General features: G+C 46.0%; 1 protein-coding gene across 1 annotated transcript in view; it reads right to left on the bottom strand.

Annotated features, from left to right (window-relative positions):
* Positions 1 to 18,081, bottom strand: part of parvaa (parvin, alpha a) — a 90,802-nt gene extending 72,721 nt beyond the window's left edge. Inside the window, exons 1-5 of the mRNA XM_056281402.1 lie at positions 17,835 to 18,081; positions 10,950 to 11,039; positions 10,160 to 10,230; positions 5,076 to 5,178; positions 3,457 to 3,597 (exon numbers count right to left, since the gene is read on the bottom strand). Of these exons, the coding sequence (XP_056137377.1) occupies positions 3,457 to 3,597; positions 5,076 to 5,178; positions 10,160 to 10,230; positions 10,950 to 11,039; positions 17,835 to 17,970 (541 nt within the window). The 5' untranslated portion in view covers positions 17,971 to 18,081. The remainder of the gene's footprint in view (positions 1 to 3,456; positions 3,598 to 5,075; positions 5,179 to 10,159; positions 10,231 to 10,949; positions 11,040 to 17,834) is intronic.
* Positions 18,082 to 21,447: the final 3,366 nt, after the last annotated feature.

Genomic DNA, 21,447 nt, shown 5'->3' with positions numbered 1-21,447 from the left:
CGCTAAATCCCTTTTCCAATTTTAGCCCGGGCCTCAGCCGATTTCGGATGGAGCCTCGACCGATCCAGTATGGTCTTGTCAATCTGCATACTGATTTGGCAAAATTTTACGTCGGATGCCCTTCCTGACACAACCACTAACCCTATGGACAGCGGCACAGGTAAAGCACTGGATGCCATCCGAGTATTCATGGACTTGCGCTCATGCTTGTCACCATCTACGTAATGAAATTAAAAAAGAAAATGTTAATGCCCTCTAGTCAGAGGGAGGCAAGCCACCTTCCCCCGGCCCCGCCCTTGAGTGTGAGTCTGTCAAACGGCGCTCATTTTCAAATATATGCTGATCACGACTCATCATTCACAGTTTACTCGCTAACCTTGTACCTTTATCACATTTTCTACCAACCTTTTGAATTTACCTCAACTTACAGTTAGTTATAATTATATTATTTCATCATTTTCAGTTTTATTGCAATGGTTCGAACTTGTGCTTTAGACAGCTGTAGAAGCACCACCAAGGCAACTGGGTCAGTCAGGCTGGGCTTGGGAGCAGTTTTGAGAGTCTCTAATACACTTAACAAAGCTACATAATGTTTCACATAGCCACAAAATAAATATACCCCGGAGTGAAATTAGCTAGCACAATAAGCTAAGTTAAGCTATTAGCAACGCGACTCAAGTGTTAAACTCACCGGCGCGTCGCTCGGTAAAATACAAAGAAAGAGATGACGCTCGCTGGCCAAACTTTGGTTCTCAAGAGTAGGAGTCTTCTTACCGTAAAATCCAAAATATAGTACTTGTTCATGAATTTTAGAGAAAGTTACAAACCTAATAAAGACTTCACCACAGGGATATCTCTGCTCTGGTCGCCTGCATTAATCCAAAAAAAAAAAAAAAGCAATCTGCAGCAAGTATGCGCACTCTACTGGTAAGAACGGGGAACTACGTTGCCGTTAACACCATGTAGTTACAGAATCACCGTCTTGTGGAAATCACAGGGGTTACACAAGTTAAACTCCTGTCTGTGGCATTGACCGAGGCATGGCACGACGAACTGGAGTTGGTCCTCGTGTGCTGCATGGCCGTTGCCCCCTGCTCCTCGCTACACAGCTAGGATGGGTTAAATGCAGAGAAGAATTTCCCCACGAGGATTAATTAATGGCGGCCGTTGTTAACCTGGGCCTTGACCGATCCAGTATGGCGCCTCAACCGATCCAGTATGGTCTTGTGAATCCGCATACTACTACTTTTTCTTTCAGCTTGTTCCCTGTTTCTCAGGGGTCACCACAGCAGATTGTACAGTTTTCATTGGTACCCTGTGAGGCACAGCACCAATGGCAGCTATTTTTTAATATGGGTCTCAGCCAATCCCGTAGGCAGCCTCAACTGAGGGTCTTGTCAAGCTGCATACTGATTTGGCAAAATGTGATGTCGGATGCCCTTCCTGACACAACCATTAACCCTATGGACGGGGGCACAGGTAAAGCACTGGATGCCATCCAGTATTCATGGACTTGTGCCCATGCCTGTTGCCAAATTTCATGTCAAGTCCAAGTAGCATAAATGTGCAATAGGTCAATCACAAATAGTGATGCAAGTAATAGGTAATTCAAATGATAATTTTGCTGGATAATGCCACAAACCTGTATCATAGATGGGGCAATTGTTACCGGCACCAGACCTAGGGGAAATCTGGACTGGCACCAAAAGTTACACAGGCTAAGAAGCACTGTGCGGCCAAGATAGAAACACTGTGGATTGATAGAGAGAGTACCAAAGTTAGCATCTAACTCAGCCCAGTGCTCATTTATTTCTCAATTCTTATGTAGTCCACAATCAGGTCATACAGGTCTGGTTCATTTGGGGCATCAATGTTGTAAGTTGCACTGCCATCATCTATTGAACTCGCGACTGTCAGTAGCTGGCTTGCATTCAAATCAGAAAGTCTCTTCTGGATCTTGAAGACCAGCGTCCGCTGTGGGGTGACAGAGGCCATTATGACATTCCACAGGTGGCCTCTGCTCTCTGGATGATGCACTGGATTGCAGCCTTCCCTGAAGCTCACCTGGTCTGGTTCACTCAGGTCATCAATGTTGTAAGTTGCACCGCCATCATCTATTGAACTTGCGACTGTCAGTAGCTGGCTTGCATTCAAATCAGAAAGTCTCTTCTGGATCTTGAAGACCAGCATCCGCCGTGGGGTGACAGAGGCCATTATGACATTCCACAGGTGGCCTCTGCTCTCTGGATGATGCACTGGATTGCAGCCTTCCCTGAAGCTTTGGAAAGAGGGTCATGTCATTTCAGAACCCACTTCACCAGACAGTGACACAAGATAATCCCGGACGAGCCCCCAATTGATATACTATATATTCTGGGCGGCATGGTGGGGCAGTGGCACCTCACAGCAACAAGGTCCTAGGTTCGAACCCCGGGGTTGTCCAACCTTGGGGGGGTCATCCCAGGTCGTCCTCTGAGTGGAGTTTACATGTTCTCCCCGTGTCTGTGGTGGGTTTTCTCCAGGTGCTCGGGTTTCCCCCACCATCAAAAAAGACATGCATGTTAGGGTTAGTAGTCCGTTCTGTGCCCTTGACCGAGGAATGGCAAGATGAACTGGAGTTGGTCCCCGGGTGCTGCATGGTGGCTGCCCACTGCTCCTAGCTACACAGCTAGGATGGGTTAAATGCACAGCATAATTTCCCTACGGAGATCAATGAAGTATCTCAAAAAAAAAAGAAGAAAAAAAACATAGCCAAATGTGTAGGTCATGTTAAGTGCAACTAGTATAAGTGCAGAGATCACAGCCAAGGATGCAAATTAATAATGGCAGGTGATTCAACATGCAGAACAACATGAATCAGTATAATGTTTCAAGATCATTTATGGATTAATTTATCCTCAAAAAGGAAAGGCTAAGCCCTTCGTGAATGAAGTAAAAGAATTTGTAGCTCTGATGGAAGGGCAGAGGTTCATTCCACCATTTTGGAGCCAGATGAAGAAAGAAGTTTAGATCTAGTGTTCGGCTCTTTTGACGTAGGTATGGGCAGAAGCCTTCCAGAGTTAAAACGAAAAGACATGTGCAGAAATTCCCATTATTTTCCCCAGATCCACCGACAGCTACACTGGTGGCTCACCACCTGTAGGAGTCCCTAACTGCAACGGTGAGAAAAATTACCCCTACTGCTTTCTATCAAGGAGCAGTGCCAATTGTGCTCCTTGTGATGCCTGGCAGAGCTGGAGGAAACACCAGAGTTCAAACTGTGAACCTCACCATTGGGATGCTTGTATATTGTTTTGCTGTGTCACCCAAGTGGCAGACATTTTAAAGTACTTAAACAAAATTAGTGGATTAAAAGATGGGTATGCATTTATGATAAACAATATGGTTAGTGCATCTATCGGGAAAACACAATATCAATTTTTGTCAAGCTCTAGCACCCCTTATAAGGCCACTTACAGTCAACATTCCAGCGAATGTTTCTGGTTGAGAGTTTGAGCGAGTCATTGATGCGTTCCAAAACAGTCTGGAGCTTTTGTTTTTGGGCAATCTCTGACTGGGTCACCTCTGCCACATTGAGTTTCTCACCCTCCAGCTTTTCTGCAACAGAAATAGAGACAGACATCAACAAAAAAAACAAACAAACAAAAAACACATAACTGTCAGGTCAACAATGAACATGACATTTGTCTTTCCATTCATTCACTATAGTAGTTTATTCCGATTTAGGCCCACAGTGAGCGACAGCCCATCCCTGCAGGCAGGCAGCAGAAAGACACTCTAGTCAGATAGCCACAAACAACTCACAAACAACTAGGGATGGGTATTGTCAAGATTTTAACAGTACTACTACTCTTACCAATACTGCTTACCGATCCAGTACTTTAACGGTACTCTTATTGGGTTCTTTTTGTTAAGCAAAAAAACAAAACAAATTAAGAACAGAATTAACATTGCTCTATTTTCTCATGTCTGGACACAGCGTCACTTTTAATCATTAACCCATGTTTGTATAATTTACTTAATTCCGTGTGGGCTGAAGGCTGCTAGCATACATAACATACCTGAGGTGGATGGGCCAACGAGAGATGAACTACGAGCTCTGCCTGTATTTGATGCACTTTCGTTAGATGTTTCAAAAGATTGCTTGCGTTGCAAAAGACTTGTTGCACTTGTATACAAATAAAATTGAGTTGACTTGACATGTGGCAACGGGCATTGTCAGCATCAACTCTAGTGAAGTATAACCAGACTTTTGACTGTTTAATTCTCTGTCCGCCGTTGTCACAAAGAGCAGGCTCTATGTGTGTGTGTGTGTGTGTGTGTCTGTGTGTGTGTGTGTGTGTGTGTTTTTACATCAGAGACAGAGAAGCAGAGAGCTGGCCCCACCCCTCCGCTCACACATCTTACATGCTCAGAGAGAGACGTCGCTCTTCTGGACTGGGAATAGTGAAAAGGTATAACAGACAAATGTCTTAATCTTATTGCAAATTAGAAACGGAGTTGGTGAGATAAAAGGTGCAAGATAATGTTTATGTAGCCTAAACAGAACATTTATTTTCTTAATTCCAATACTGATAGCAGAATCGTTAACACTGGAGCTTATCGATACTACAGTCTTTAATAATTTAGCACTGCTGCGCATTTAATACCGGGTTTCCATACCCATTCCTACACAAAATTAATCAAACTCCTATTTAAACCAATTGGTATTTTTAGTCTGCAATTTACCTTGCATGAATATCTTTGACTGTGGGCGGAAACTGGCACACACAGAAGAAATCCATGCAAACTAAGAGAGTTCCCGTGAGCTCCTCACACAAGGGCCGCATTTGAACTCAGTACTCTCTTGCGGTAAGGTAAAAGTGTTAATCTCAAATTATTTTGAGAATAATATTGAATTTTAATGGAAAACACAGATTAAGTGATTAAATATAAGATTAACATGAAAACGTGTTTTAAACATGGGTCTGTATCAGCCTCCTTGTTAAACCACATAGAAGTAAAAAAAACAAAATACAATCAAGTTTATCAATACTTAATGCTAATAATGTTTTTTGTTTGGCTCTGCTTCTCACCAAAGAGTTTCTGGAGGACTTGACCATCATACAGATCTTCAGCCAGATCCTTCACGATGATCCTCTCTCCCACCAGAACATCATTGATCCAGTCAATTAGCACCTACATGGGCAAGTCAAGGTAAGGCACGTTTATTTATATAGCATATTTCATACTCAAAGGTCACCCAAAGTGCTTTGAAGAGTACACAGGAAAAAGCACAACAAACAAATGATAAAAACAATAAAAGCAAGCAAGCAAGCAAATGCACATAAGAGCAAAAACAATAAAGCAAACAAAAGCACACAGAGTAAAAACAATAAAACAAATAGGCAAGTAAATTTGATTTAAAAGAAAATTAATTAAAAGCAATGGCAAACAGATGGGTCTTTAGCTTGGATTTGAAAGTAGTCAGCATTGTCCCAAGTCTTAGCTCTTCTGGCAATTTGTTCCACATTTGAGCAGCATAGAAGCTAAAGGCAACTTCACCATGTTTAGTTTTGACTCTGGGAACAGCCAGTAATCCAGAACCAGCCCACCTAAGAGGTCTGCAACATTCATACTGGGTCAGAAGATCTAATAAGTATCTTGGCCCTAAACCGTTCAGTGGTTTATGGACAAGCAATAGAATTTTGAAGTTGATTCTGTGAGAAACTGGGAGCCAATGTAGTGATCTGAGAACTGGAGTTACATTCTGAGCCCTTATGGTCCTGGTTACAACCCTGGCAGTAGCATTCTGGATTAGCTGAAGCTGTCTGATTGCTGTCTAAGACAGACCTGTGAATAGTCCATTGCAGTAGTCCAGCCTGCTAGGGATAAAAACATGTACAAGTTTCTCTAGATCATGTTCTGGCATCAAGTCTCTGATCGTTGTGATATTTTTAAGGCGGTAGAAGGCTGACTTTGTTATTGATTTAATGTGACAACTGAAAGCTAGGTCTGAATCCAGGATAACACTGAGGTTTCTAGCTTGATTTTTACTCTTCAAGGACAGACTATTAACGTGAGCACATACTTTTAAGTCTTTCTTCATTACCCCCAAAAACAATGACTTCTGTTTTGTCCTCATTTAACTGGAGAACATTTTGGAACATCCAGCTACTATTGAACTGTATTCATTTGGTGACACGGCTATATATATATATTTGCTTGTCATCTGTGTACATCTGAGGAAATCATGACATTTTTAATAATTTCAGCTAACAGGAGCATTTAAAAATTAAATAACAGAGGTCAGAGAATCGACCCTTGCGCAACTCCACATTGTTGGGAGACACTCTGATGTACAGCTACCAATTGATACAAAATAGTCTCAGTCTTGAAGGTAGGACATGAACCAATTCAGGACCATGTTAGAGAGACCAAACCAGTGTTCAAGTCAGTCTACTAATATATTGTAATCAATCGTATCAAATGCAGCAGTGAGGTCTAATAACATGAGGACAGAGACTTCACCAGAATCTATGCTGAGATTAACGTCATTCAGAACCTTGATAAGAGCAGTATCAGTGCTGTGGTGGGGCCCAAATCCAGACTGGAAAATGTCAAGGTAGTTAATTACTGCCATAAAGTTGCTAATTTGTCTAAAGACAACTTTCTCAATAATTGTATTAATGAATGGCAGGTTTTATACGGGCCTGTAGTTTAGTACATATGTATCAGATTAGCGTTTATTAAAAGTGGCTTGATTACTGCAGTTTTCAGGGCTTTGGGGAAACCCCCTTAAAGCAGTGAACTGTTGACTATCTGTAATACATCTGTTGTCAGGAAACTAAAAGCCCCCTTTTTTAAATCTGAAGACAACGAATCAAAGCAGCACATGGAGGGTTTGAGATGTAAAACACATTTTTTCAAGAGTTGTGAGGTTTATGACATCAAAATGAGTTATCTTTACCAGATTAGTTCTAGTTCATTGCTGAGGTGTGTTATTTAACTTACGTGAGAAAGCACTGATCGTTTTCCTAATCTTTCGAATATTTTCAGTGAAAAAAACCAAGGTAATTACACAACTTTGTGGAATTGAATTCAGGCAACATTAGCACTCGTGAATTGGTGAGTTTATCCATAGTGGCAAACAGTGTGTGTGCATTATCATTCTCTGAATTTATGACCTGACACAGGAATTAATATCTTGCATTTTTCAGCTCTAAATAGTAATTGTGGAGACTGAGAAAATGCTACACTACTGTATTCACTGATATATCGTTTTTATTTTAGCCACCCACATGGGAAAAATAAAGGAAAGATGAGTCAGACTTGGTTTGTATGCACTGTTATGTACTGCATTTGACCTTATATTTTCAACAATTACTTGGTTATGGATTTATACACAACATATTCATTCTCAGACAGAGACAAGTGGTTCTGTCAACTATAAGCAGCATGTGCCATCATGAAAAAGCTTTTTCATGGGCTTAGATTTTTAGGAAGTCTTTTTTCCTTTCAGAAAATTAACTATTGATATACAAAAAGTTTCTAAATATACCCAGAAACTGAAATACATTGTCCAACAAGTTGATCCAGAGTGTCCCAAACATGGGTGACATGTTTTCTGAATATGCAAGCTGGAAGGAAAGGGGTTGTGAGTACCAGAGACCAAGGACGTCCTTCCACAGTCTGAAAATCCCTCCCGTCTTCCCACTCAACACAAACACACACACACCCAAACATCAAAATATACTGCTCAAAAAAATAAAGGGAACACCTAAAAACATAATATAGACCTCGATGAATGAAATATTTCAGCTGAAAATCTTTATTTATTAGACAGAGGAATGTGTTTAGAGCAAAATAACCTAAGAATGATCAATGGAAATCAAAATCATTAGCCCATTAAGGTCTGGATTCAGAATCATACTCAAAATCAAAGTGGAAAATGAGAACATAGGCTGATCCAACTTCTGTGGAAATTCCTCAAGACGATTCAAAATGAGGCTCAGTAGTGTGTGTGGCCTCCACGTGCCTGTATGCACTCCCTACAACGTCTGGGCATGCTCCTGATGAGACGACGGATGGTCTCCTGAGGGATCTCCTCCCAGACCTGGATCAGGGCATCGGTCAACTCCTGGACAGTCTGTGGTGCGACATCGCGTTGGCGGATGGTACGAGACATGATGTCCCAGAGGTGCTCGATTGGATTCAGGTCTGGGGAACGTGCAGGCCAGTCCATAGCATCAATGCCCTCGACATACAGGAACTGCTGACACACTCTGGCCACATGAGGATGAGCATTGTCATGCATGAGCAGGAACCCAGGGCCCACTGCACCAGCATATGGTCTGACAATGGGTCTGAGGATCTCATCCCGGTACCTAATGGCAGTCATGGTACCTCTGGCTAGCACGTAGAGGTCTGTGCGGCCGTCCAAGGATATGCCTCCCCAGACCATCACTGACCCACCGCCAAACCGGTCATGCTGGAGGATGTTGCAGGCAGCAGAACGTTCTCCACAGCGTCTCCAGACTCTCTCACGTCTGTCACATGTGTTCAGTGTGAACCTGCTCTCATCTGTGAAGAGCACAGGGCGCCAATTGCGAATCTGCCAACCAAGATGTTCTCTGGCAAAGGTCAATCGGGCTGCACGGTGTTGGGCTGTGAGCACAGGCCCCAATTGTGGACGTCGGGCCCTCATACCATCCTCATGCATTCTGTTTCTCACTGTTTGAGCAGAAACCTGCACATTAGTGGCCTGTTGAAGGTCGTTTTGTAGGGCTCCGGCAGTGCTCCTCCTGTTCCTCCTTGCACAAAGGACCAGATAGCGGTCCTGCTGCGGGGTTGTTGTCCTTCTGCGGCCCCCTCCACGTCTCCTGGTGTACTGGCCTGTCTCCTGGTACCTCCTCCATGCTCTGGACACTGTGCTGGGAGACACATCAAATCTTCTTGCCACAGCACGCATTGATGTGCCATCCTGGATGAGCTGCACTACCTGAGCAACTTCTGTAGGTTGCAGATACCGCCTCATGCCACCTCTAGTGGTGCGGGCACTAGCAAAATGAAAAACTAACCAAAGATCGGCCAGAAAAGATGAGGACAGGCAAATGGTCTGTGGCCACCACCTGCAAATCCATTCCTGTTATAGGGGTTGTCTTGCAAATTGTCTAATTTCCACCTGGTGGAAATTAAACAATTTACCAAAAGGTGAAATAGATTCACAAATCAGTGTTGCTTCCTAACTGGACAGGTTGATATCTCAAAAGTGTGATTGACTTGGAGCTACATTGCATTGCTTATGTGTTCCCTTTATTTTTTTGAGAAGTGTAGAAAATATAAGTCCAGTAACCAAGTGGGGCTTATATTAAGCACTTTGGGTGTCTAGAAAAGCCCCATATAAATGTAATGATTATGATTATGATGATTATTATTTGCATAGAAACTGCTTTTTGGCACTATGACTGACTCTTCTTTAAAATAACTATCATTTCATCCTTTGAGCAACCGCATTTAAACTTTAGAAATCACAACCTCCAGAAATCATGCATTTTTGCAACTTAAGGTCTTGCACAATCATGCTGAAAGACATGAGGTGATGGCCACAGATGAATCACACAACACTGGGCCCTAACATCTTGTCAGGGTATCTTTATGCAGATGAATTGACGTTGATGTGTTCGCTCTCTGCAACTTCTGTCTACACATAACATGACCCTACCGCCATACATGGGCACAGTATTTACAGGTTCAACATCAGCGTAGTGCTGCTCCACAACAGCTATGGTTTCTGCCAGCTGCCTGGTGCAGTTCAGAACATGAAGAAGACACCCAAGTGGAGTCGATGAGCACACTGCTTCCTGTACACTGGTGTTAAAATGATGCTTAACCAGCATCCTGATGTGCTTGTCAGTTGAGTGGATCATTTGGCAAACAAGAATGGCTTACCAAAATTATCTGTGCACAAAATTTACAAGAAATAAAAAATTTGTGCAAATAAAATTCGGTGCATGTGTCTCTAATATGTATGAATGGTTGAGTGTCCTTTATTAAAGGGTTGATTCTTTTCAATAAACTATGTGTTATCAGTAAATGAGGTTTTTTTTTTCTTCTTCATTTTTTTAGTTGGACAGCTCCGTAGAAAAGAAAAGAAAATCGGAATTAAGAAGAAAATGACCTTCATAAGCTCCTGGAGTTTGCGATCATTCTTGGAGTTGGGGTCCACCATGGTACGCACTTCGTTCTCCTCTGAAAGGGACAAAGAAGTCATTTAAAAGTCGAAATTTAAAGTGTACATTTTGTCAGGGCCGACACTGGGGAAGGACAGTAATGGCAGCATACCGAGAATAAGTAAACAAACTAAAGAATTTCTCTTTAGTGCCCAAGAGAAGAAGCCTTTCACCTCCAGAAAGACAACATAGCAAAGGATTAAAAAAAAAGACTTTCACTTCTTTTTCATACCAAATAATGATATATTTTAATTGCTTTGGCTCCCCATGTTTACTGGGATCGAGTGGAGAGCAATGTCATCTATCAGTGCTGGAAAAAAAACAGATTTGAAAATGGGTTTTCTGAAGACACTGACAGATTAACATTCCTACATAAATTGAATTTAAATCTGACAGGGCAGGATAAGACATTACCGTGTATAAAACAGAGTATGAATATCACACCACATAAAACCACTGAAAATGAAAGCATTCAGATGCTTTGTGGCAGCCATGTTAGTTGTACAACCCTGCTCCATCCTCACTGGCAGGACATTTATATTCCTATAACAAATATTTGGATTACTGACCATCTCAGCACGGCAAATGTTGTGAGGCTCGTCTTAAATATTTGCAGACCAACAATTTCTAGTTTCTAGATAAAGGGGCTGTAACATCATGCTTGAGCTAGCTTATTCATTCAGTAAACATGAATTACAACTGACAGTGGTATCAAAGATGGTAAGGGCGGTGGTTTACCTAGCATGGTGTCCTCAGGGTCCAGCTCGTAGTGAGAGGGGCTGAGAGGAAGGTTGATGGCATTTATTCCCTCTTCCTGCAGCTCAGACACTATGACGGGAAAACATTATTATTATTTTTATTGCAGAGTATATTTCCATCACACACACACATGCACACACACACACTTCATATCACCTTTGAACCCAAACCATTACATGCTTGAAGCCAATGGCAAAAATATTACTGAGTGAGACAGTGCCTTTTTTTTTTTTGCTTTTCCCCCGTTTTTCTCCCCAGTTGTACTTGGCCAATTACCCCACTCTTCCAAGCCGTCCTGGTCTCTGCCCCACCCCTCTGTCGATCCAGGGAGGGTTGCAGACTACCACATGCCTCCTCCGATACATGTGGAGTCACCAGCCGCTTCTTTTCACCTGACAGTGAGGCGTTTCACCAGGGGGACATAGAACGTGGGAGGATCACACTATTCCCCCCCCAGTTCCCCCTCCCCCCCAAACAGATGCCCCGACCGACCAGAGGAGGCGCTAGTGCAGCAAACAGGACACATACCCACATCCGGCTTCCCACCCGCCGACACCCAACCAAGCCGGAGGCAACACGGGGATTCGAACTGGCGATCCCCGTGCTGGTAGGCAAAAGAATAGACCACTATGCTACCCGGACAACATCCTCATACTTTTGCCCTCCCAGAGAAACACTGTCTTAATTAACACCATCCATCAGTATGGATGTACACGCACACAGGCGTGTGCAGGCATGCGCGCGCACGCACGCACGCACACCCCCACACACACACACACACACACACACACACACACACACACACAGGTATGATGGGCATCATATGATTGTATGAGAATATCATGACATTGTGACATGTCTCGCTCTTTCTGCTTTCTGAAGATAATTTGACGCCCGTACGATCACAACTAACTGAGTCTGCTGCATATATCATATGTCCTCTAAAAACCAGGACCATGAAAACCCCCTTCGCTCTCTACCTGGATCCTCTAGCACGCTCTGCCTTGAGTCATCTTTTCTTATGCTCACTACTGACAGCTACCACCAAAGCACAACTAGCACTCGAAAGGTAACCGCAAAAAACTGAATAAAAATACTACCCTCCCGGTGACACCGAATGCAACTTTTGGGGGTCAGTTTTACAAAATGAAGGCATGTGAGCAACATCAACAAGTGTCCAGAAAACCCAAATACAGTAGCTAGCTTATTTGGCAAATGTGAATGCTACACAGCGAAAGTGCTCTGGTGTGGTGTTATGTCTAGTGTGGTGTTAGCTCTGGTGTGGTGTTAGCTGTGGTGTGGTGTTAGCTGCGGTGTGGCGTTAGCTCTGGTGTGGCGTCAGCTTTGGTGTGGTGTTAGCTCTGGTGTGGTGTTAGCTGTGTTGTCGCATCAGCTCTGGTGTGGTGTTAGCTCTGGTGTGGTGTCAGCTCTGGTGTGGTGATAGCTCTGGTGTGGTGTTAGCTCTGGTGTGGTGTTAGCTCTGGTGTGGCGTCAGCTCTAGTGTGGTGTTAGCTGTGGTGTGGCGTTAGCTGTGCTGTGGTGTTAGCTGTGGTGTGGCGTATGCTCTGGTGTGGTGTTAGCTGTGGTGTGGTGTTAGCTCTGGTGTGGTGTCAGCTCTGGTGTGGTGTTAGCTCTGGTGTGGTGTTAGCTCTGGTGTGGTGTTAGCTCTAGTGTGGTGTTAGCTGTGGTGTGGCGTCAGCTCTGGTGTGGTGTTAGCTGTGGTGTGGCGTTAGCTGTGGTGTGGTGTTAGCTCTGGTGTGGTGTAGCTGTGGTGTGGCGTTAGCTGTGGTATGGCGTTAGCTCTTGTGTGGTATTAGCTCGGGGTTGACTTCAAACAGGAGGTGATTACATGCTCCACCGTGCTACGTGGGACAGCACACATGTATATAACAAGTTAGGATGTTAGATGGAATGCAGTTAACAGTGTGTGTGTGTGTGTGTGTGTGTGTGTGTGTGTGTGTGTGTGTGTGTGCCGTGTCCTACCACAGCCCATCTCTCTGTCCCCCAGTCTGCAGCATCACCCACCATACACTAGCTAACAGCCGAGCTAGCCTGGCACACCCGATCCCTCCTAAAACCTACACTCACTGGCCACTTTATTAGGTACACCTTGCTAGTACTGGGTTGGACCCCCTTTTGCCTTCAGAACTGCCTTAATCCTTCGTGGCATAGATTCAACAAGGTACCGGAAACATTCCTCAGAGAGTTTGGTCCATATTGACATGATAGCATCACGCAGTTGCTGCAGATGTGTCGGCTGCACATCCATGATGCGAATCTCCCGGTCCACCACATCCCAAAGGCGCTCTATTGGATTGAGATCTGGTGACTGTGGAGGCCATTTGAGTACAGTGAACTCATTGTCATGTTCAAGAAACCAGTCTGAGATGATTCGAGCTTTATGACATGGCGCGTTATCCTGCTGGAAGTAGCCATCAGAAGATGGGAACACTGTGGTCATAAAGGGATGGACATGGTCAGCAACAATACTCAGGTAGGCTGTGGCGTTGACACGATGCTCAATTGGTACTAAGGGGCCCAAAGTGTGCCAAGAAAATATCCCCCATACCATTACACCACCACCACCAGCCTGAACCGTTGATACAAGGCAGGATGGATCCATGCTTTCATGTTGTTGACGCCAAATTCTGACCCTACCATCCGAATGTTGCAGCAGAAATCGAGACTCATCAGACCAGGCAACGTTTTTCCAATCTTCTATTGTCCAATTTTGGTGAGCCTGTGCGAATTGTAGCCTCAGTTTCCTGTTCTTAGCTGACAGGAGTTGCACCCGGTGTGGTCTTCTGCTGCTGTAGCCCATCTGCCTCAAGGTTCGACGTGTTGTGTGTTCAGAGATGCTCTTCTGCATACCTCGGTTGTAATGAGTGGTTATTTGAGTTACTGTTGCCTTTCTATCAGCTCGAACCAGTCTGGCCATTCTCCTCTGACCTCTGGCATTAACAAGGCATTTTCGCCCACAGAACTGCCGCTCACTGGATATTTTCTCTTTTTCGGACCATTCTCTGTAAACCCTAGAGATGGTTGTGCGTGAAAATCCCAGTAGATCAGCAGTTTCTGAAATACTCAGACCAGCCCGTCTGGCACCAACAACCATGCCACATTCAAAGTCACTTAAATCACCTTTCTTCCCCATTCTGATGCTCGGTTTGAACTGCAGCAGATCGTCTTGACCATGTCTACATGCCTAAATGCATTGAGTTGCTGCCATGTGATTGGCTGATTAGAAATGTGTGTTAACGAGCAGTTGGACAGGTGTGCCTAATAAAGTGGCCGGTGAGTGTACATTTTCTCAATATCCACAGAAAATACTGAATTCTTTATACAGACGTGCTCAAATTTGTTGGTCCCCCTTCAACTAAAAATGAAAGATGCACCATTTTCTCTGGAAAAAAGTTACTGGCATCCACCATTGTTTATTCCATCCTGAAAGACATGAGGTGATGGCAACAGATGAATGGATGGATCGCTTCATAGAGCGGCCCATCCATTATCCGAACCGCTTATCCTGCTCTCGGGGTTGCGAGGATGCTGGAGCCTATTCCAGCAGTCATTGGGCGCCAGGCGGGGAGACACCCTGGACAGGCTGCCAGGCCATCTCACACACACACACACACACACACACACACCTAGGGACCATTTAGTATGGCCTATTCACCTGACCTACATGTCTTTGGACTGTGGGAGGAAACCGGAGCACCCGGAGGAAACCCACGCAGACACGGGGAGAACATGCAAACTCCACACACAGCACGTCCCGGGATGATGCCCAAGGTTGGGCAACTCCGGGGCTCGAACCCAGGACCTTCTTGCTGTGAGGCAACCACGCTAACCACTGCGCCACCGTGCCGCCCAATGATGGTACTCTTAACCTAATATGTTGTTACACAATCTCTAGTGACAATCACTAAAATCAAATGTGTTCTGTAGATCTCATTGAGACTTGTGCACCTGTTAACAGGTATCTTGGCCCACTCCTGAGCAAACTGCTACAGCTGTCTCAGGATTGATTAGTGCTTTCAGCTCTTTCCACAGATGTTCGATAGGATTCAGATCAGGACTCACAGAAGACCACTTCAGAATAGTCCAGTGTTTTGTTCTCATCCATTCTTGGGTGCTTTTATTTGTGTGTTTTGGGTCATGATCCTGTTGGAGGACCCATGACCTGCATCTGAGACAGACCTCTCTGACACCGGCAGTACGCTTCCCTCCAGAATGATAGTCATGAGATGTCATTGTGCCTTGCACAGATTCAAGGGCACCCTGTGCCAGGAACAGCAAAGCAGCCCCAAAACATAACTGAGCCTCCTCCATGTGTCCCTGTAGGCATGGTGTTCTTTTTGTTGAAATGTTCATTTTTTTCATCTGTGAACATTGAGATAATGTGATTTGCCAAAAAGCTCCAGTTTTGACTTGTCTGTCCAAAGGACATTCTCCCAGAAGGATTGTGGCTTGTCAATGTGCAGTTTAGCAAATTCCAGTCTGACTTTATGTTTTTCTTTCAAAAGTGGAGTCCTCCTGGGTCTTCTTCCATGGAGTCCACTTTCGCTCAAAAAGCGATGATGGATGGTGTGATCAGATACCTTCACCTTGGAGTTCAGCTTGTATCTCTTTGGAAGTTATCCCTGGTTCTTCTTCTACCATTCGCATGATCCTTCTGTTCAACATGGGGTCGATTTTCCTCTTGAGGCCGCGCCCAGGGAGGTCGGTTACAGTTCCATGGACCTTAAAACTTCTTGATAATATTTGCAGCTGTTGCCAGAGGAACATCAAGCTGCTTAGAGATGGTCTTGTAGCCTTTACCTTTACCATGATTGTCTCCCATTTTCTTTCTGATCTCCTCACATAACTCTCTCCTCTGCTTCCTCTGGTCCATGTTCAATGCGGTGCACACAATGATACCAAACAGCACAGGGATGACTTTTCTCCCTTTAGATAGGCTGAATGACTAATTACAAAGGTTGGACACATGTGTGATACTAATTAAAGAAAGTAATTAGTTTGAAATCTCACTATAATCCAATTATTTATTACCTTTTCTAAGAGGAATCAACAAATGTGTCCTGGCAATTTTAGAATAACTTTGTAGAATAAGCAATAATTCATCTCTTTTCACAGCTTCTTTGCTTTATTCCTATGACATACCAAAGGCATGCAACTATCTACTACTACTACTTTCGGCTGCTCCCGTTAGGGGGCGCCACAGCAGATCATCCGTTTCCATTTTTTCCCGTCTTCTGCATCTTCCTCTGTCACACCAGCCACCTGCATGTCCTCCCTCACCACATCCATAAACCTCTTCTTTGGCCTTCCTCTTTTCCTCTTCCCTGGCAGCTCCATATTCAGCATCCTTCTCCCAATATACCCAGCATCTCTCCTCCACACATGTCCAAACCATCTCAATCTTGCCTCTCTTGGCATGCAACTATACATGACAAAATGGCTTTTAATTTCATCACTTTTCAAGAGGAATGAAGAATTATTTCAATGAGCTGTAAGGGTACCAACAAATTTGAGCATGTCTGTAATATTTTTTTCTTTTATGAAGTGTATGTTGTTGTTTTTTCCATGGCACAGGCAAACTACTGCTATCACCGCTGGTGTTTATACCCTGAACCCTGGCTAACCCTCTGTCAAACACAGCAACTACAAACGGCCGTATTTTCATGCTTTTTCTCCGGACACCCCATCTACTCATTCCCCTCCCTCCTTTTTCCTTTTTTGCTTTGATCCCCCCCCACATCACTCTTTCAATTTCCTCCATCCTTATAGCTTTGCCCCCTCCACCCCCACTATCACAGGTCATATCCTATCACTCCTCTTTTTCTTCCCATCTTGTCCAACGGCCAGTCTCATTCAATCTCCTCACCTCCCCAATGTGAGCAGCCACTGTCATAAACGTCAGAGAGGCTTCAATCCAATTAATGTTGACAGAAGACAGAGCGGCCGGGTTCTCCATCACACAGGACACACAACAGCACCCCACACTGCTGCTGCCGGGATATGTGCATCTAAGTGTGTGTATGTGCCACGCGAACAAAACAAGCTCAGCTGTGGAACAGCATCCTGAATGACACAAACCAATCATCCTCTCTGAAGCAAGGCTCCACAATCAGCCCTGGCCTTTACTAGCGAATGTCAGCACCACCAGAGCGTTGTGTACCTCCCAAGGGGCCCTGGGTGGCTTCCGATCTAACCGAGCCTGTAAATGGAGGCTTTTTGTGGCGCGTCTGCGTTTTGAGGGGCATTTTCATACGAAAAGAACGTGCGTTCAAGTTATTCCACAAACGCATTATGATGGATGCGGTAAAGCTGTCGTAAAACAGCACATCACGTGGGAACGGCAGGAAGATGTGAATCTTACCCCCCCCCCATTACATATATTGCATACTTCTCTCTGTGTGTGTGTATGTGTGCGTGCGTGTGTGTGTGTGTGTGTGTGTGTGTGTGTGTGTGTGTGTGTGTGTGTGTGTGTATCATTCCTCTACCATGACATTAGCAGCGGACTCCCAACACCCTACATGGAGATAACTACACGTCTGGCCGGCAGTGTCACACGGCTTTATTGTGAGATTTCTATTCTGTGACATTATGAGAAAACACATCAGCACTGTCCACAGACGGAACACACAAGCCTACCCAGGAAATAATTCTGGTCCGTAACTGGTGCCAGACAGGCCACAACGTACTGCCAAACTACTGACATTATTATAACTGCCAAACTACTGACTTTACAACACATGGTCTGTCGTGGGTCCCCTTTCGCTTCGTTACTGAGATAAACACAGAAGAAAAATATCCTTTCTAGTCCGGGTCCGTCTTCTTTTATTTTTTTTAGCCACCTACCTTCTTTAGCTTTTTTCCTTCTTGCCAAAGTTCCACCAAGTTTGCCCAGGAAAGAGTCATCCTTCTTTCGGGAAGAGGGCGACTTGGGAGTCGGGGACTTGGGAGAGGACGGAGACTTCTGAGGCGAGGAAGCCATCGGTGTAAATGTGACAGAGCCAAATAAAGTGATTACATTAAAAAAAACGCCGTGAATAAAAACAGCCCGAAGTCGACTCCCTAAAGCGGAAACGGAATTCCAGTGATTTCGGAGCGGAGCTGGCAGCGCTCCCGGGCGCCTCCCCTCTGGAGGAGGGTGGGAGGCAGGGGCCGGCTCCGCACCGCAAACGCACGGGTTTACCTTCAGAGACACGGGGTCAGCGCGTCACACCCACCACGTGTCCACCTCTACAACTTTAAGGCAAAATAAAGAAAGTCTACAGGCGAACAGAAGGTCACGTTTCACTGAGCGCACGTCAGGTTACACAACATGTGCTGGGCGGTATGGGAGAATGTTATCACAATAATAAGGAATATTACGCCTGTATTTGCTTTCATATGCAAAAATGCCTTGAGAATCCAACTGAGGTTCATTACATTGAACTGATTTGTGAACAGAGATGGGCAGTATTTCAATTAAATTTATTTAAAATACGTATTTAATTACTTTTGAGTATTTTGCAATTTGTATTTTGCTGGACAGAAAAAAAGATGTAATTTGTAACAAAATACTTTAACAACTTGTATTTGTGTATTTGAAATACTGTGGAAATTGCAGGAAAGTAGAGACCGATAATTTCTCTCTTTGACTACACGAACATGTGTATCATTTATTCCATCCATCCATCCATTATCTGAACCGCTTATCCTGCTCTCAGGGTCGCTGGAGCCTATCCCAGCAGTCATGGGGTGGCAGGCGGGGAGACACCCTGGACAGGCCGCCAGGCCATCACACAGGGCCGGCACACACACACACACACACACAGACACACACACACACACACACACAAACCTAGGGACAATTTAGTATGGCCGATTCACCTGACCTACATGTTTTTGGACTGTGGGAGGAAACTGGAGCACCTGGAGGAAAACCATGCAGACACGGGGAGAACATACAAACTCCACACAGAGGACGACCCGGGATGACCCACCTAGGTTGGACTACCCTGGGGCTCGAACCCAGGACTTTCTTGTTGACAGGCGACCGCGCGAACCACTGTGCCACCGTGCCGCCCTATCATTTATTCATCCATACAAAATCACCATCCTCAACAAAAACATGGTGCTACCCCTACTCCTCGCTTCACCCTCTCAACCCAGAAACCCCTTCTTAAAGGGCCCGTGTCTACCAGTTACGGTGAGTTGTGCCCATATAGTCCACTACATAAGTCCCCCCAGAATTTACCATAATAAAAAAAAGTCAGCGTGCAGGGGGGCAGATCGCCCGGCCACAACAGCTTCGTCGAACAGGTGCAGAGGCCAGAGTGCCCACAGGAGGGGCCTTAAGGACCCTGCGGCAGCGTAGGGGTAGGTGAGCCAGTTTGAGGCAATCTACTGAAATGTTCTCTGGCTTGTTGCTGACTTCCACAACAAAGTGCTTGTTTCTGGTCTCCTGGACGCAGAACGGCCCACCGTAGGTAGGCTGCATGGGTCCACGGTGGGCATCTTGGCGGATGAAAACATATTCTGCTGCCTGGAGACTTGCGGGGATGTGAGACTGTGGGAGGCCATGTTGCGAAGTGGGGACTGGCTCAAAATCTCTGGCATTATCCAGGAGCGTGGTCTGTTGATGGGCTGCAGACCAGGGGGCTGTGGTGTTGGGGACGAAATCCCCTGGGACCCGCAGCGGCTGTCCGTAAACCAGTTTAGCGGATGAGGACTGGAGGTCCTCCTTAGGGGCGGTCCTGAGGCCCAGCATGACCAACGGGAGCCTGTCAACCCAGCTGCTATCCTTGAGGCTGGCCTGAACAGTGGCCTTCATAGAGCGATGAAACCGCTCGCACAAACCACTGTCCTGTGGGTGGTACACGGTGGTGCAGTGGAGCTTCACCCCTATGCTCTCTGCGACTGTATTCCGGAGCTCAGATGCAAACTGTGAGCCCCAGTCCAAGGAGAGGTCCAACGGGGTGCCGAACCAGGTGACCCAGGTCCCGATGAATGCCCAGGTGGACGTCGTTGATGATAGTGGGACGGCTTCTGGCCATCAAGTGGTCCTGTCCACCACGGTGAGGACGTAAGTAAAACCGGGGGGGTCAGGGAGCCCACTAGGTCCACGTTTATGTGGTAGAACCTCCTTTTGGGCACCGGGAACTGTGCCAGGGGGGCTCTAGTGTGGCGGTGCACTTTAGAGCACTGACACTCAATACAGGTATCAGCCCAGTTTCTCATGTCTTTTTTGAGCCCGTATCAGACGAACTTGACTGCCACTAGCCTTTGGGATGGCTTTTTGCCAGGGTAGGAGAGTCCATGGACAGCATCGAAAACATGGAGCCTCCAGCCAGTTGGAATGACAGGCTGGGGCCGACCCGTGGAGACATTGCACAGGAGCGTGGCGCGAGCGTCGTTGAAAGTCACTATTGTATTTAGAAATCACGTCAGGACACAGCGCTGTCGCTCGACACAACCGCTACGTTGCATTCTTTATTTAGACTGACACAGCATCACAGGCAGACCCGATCAAACAACCCAGAGCCCGCAGGCATCACCAATCGATCCCAGCACAATAGAACAGCACCAAATCAAATGCAGCACTGTCGATGTGTGCAGACATAACATCCCCCCCCCCCGGCAGGATTTCAAACATGAAAGGTTGACACAAAGTCCTCTAGGTGGCCAGGGCGTAAACGTGTGCGAACAGGTCGCGGGCTGGGCAGGCCGAGGTGGGGAGGGAGAAGGCAGGGGAAGCTGAGGCCCAGGAATGTCTGGGGCCCGTGTAGGAGCTGCATGAAGCCCCGGGGCGTCTCGCCATGCCGAGGGAATGGCTAAGGTTGTGTCACCAGCTGTGTGTGGCGGAGCTGACACCTTCCGTAGACGACTGGAGTGCCACCGAGTGCCATCGCTGAGGAGGTAAGTGGCTGGGCCCAGCTGACGGGTGACTTGGAGAGGAGAGGACCAGTATGAAGCCATTTTATTGTCCCTGTGGGGCCTGCGGACCCTGACCCAGTCTGATACATTGATGTCTGGCACCCTGGTTCGTTTTGACTGGTCAAACCATTGCTTCATCCGCGTCTGCTGACGAGTGACTGAGGCTCTGACCCCAGAGGGAGGTGCCTGGGGTGTGGAGGGGCGGAGCCTGTCAAGGGGCATGCACAGTTCCCGGCCTAGCATGAGAGAGGCTGGGGAGACGCCTGTGGTCGAGTGCTGTGTGGCCCGATAGTGCAGCAGAGTGTGATGGATGGCCTGCGTGAAAGAACACCCTTGGGCCATGTGTGCTCTGAGGCCGTTCTTCAGTGACTGGTGAAAACGTTCAACGCCGCCATTGGCCTGGGGGTGGTAGTACGCAGTGCATATATGACGGATGCCCTTGCTTTCGAGATAAGCAGTGAACTCAGCAGAGACCAGCTGAGGGCCGTTGTCAGTGGTGATGGTCTTTGGGAGGCCCCAGCGAGAGAAAAGAGAGTCCAGGAAGTCGATG

Source organism: Lampris incognitus, chromosome 6 (genome assembly GCF_029633865.1).
Source record: "Lampris incognitus isolate fLamInc1 chromosome 6, fLamInc1.hap2, whole genome shotgun sequence".
NCBI lineage: Eukaryota > Metazoa > Chordata > Actinopteri > Lampriformes > Lampridae > Lampris > Lampris incognitus.
The sequence above is the reverse complement of the archived record's forward strand: the minus strand, read 5'-3'. Positions and strand labels throughout refer to the sequence as shown.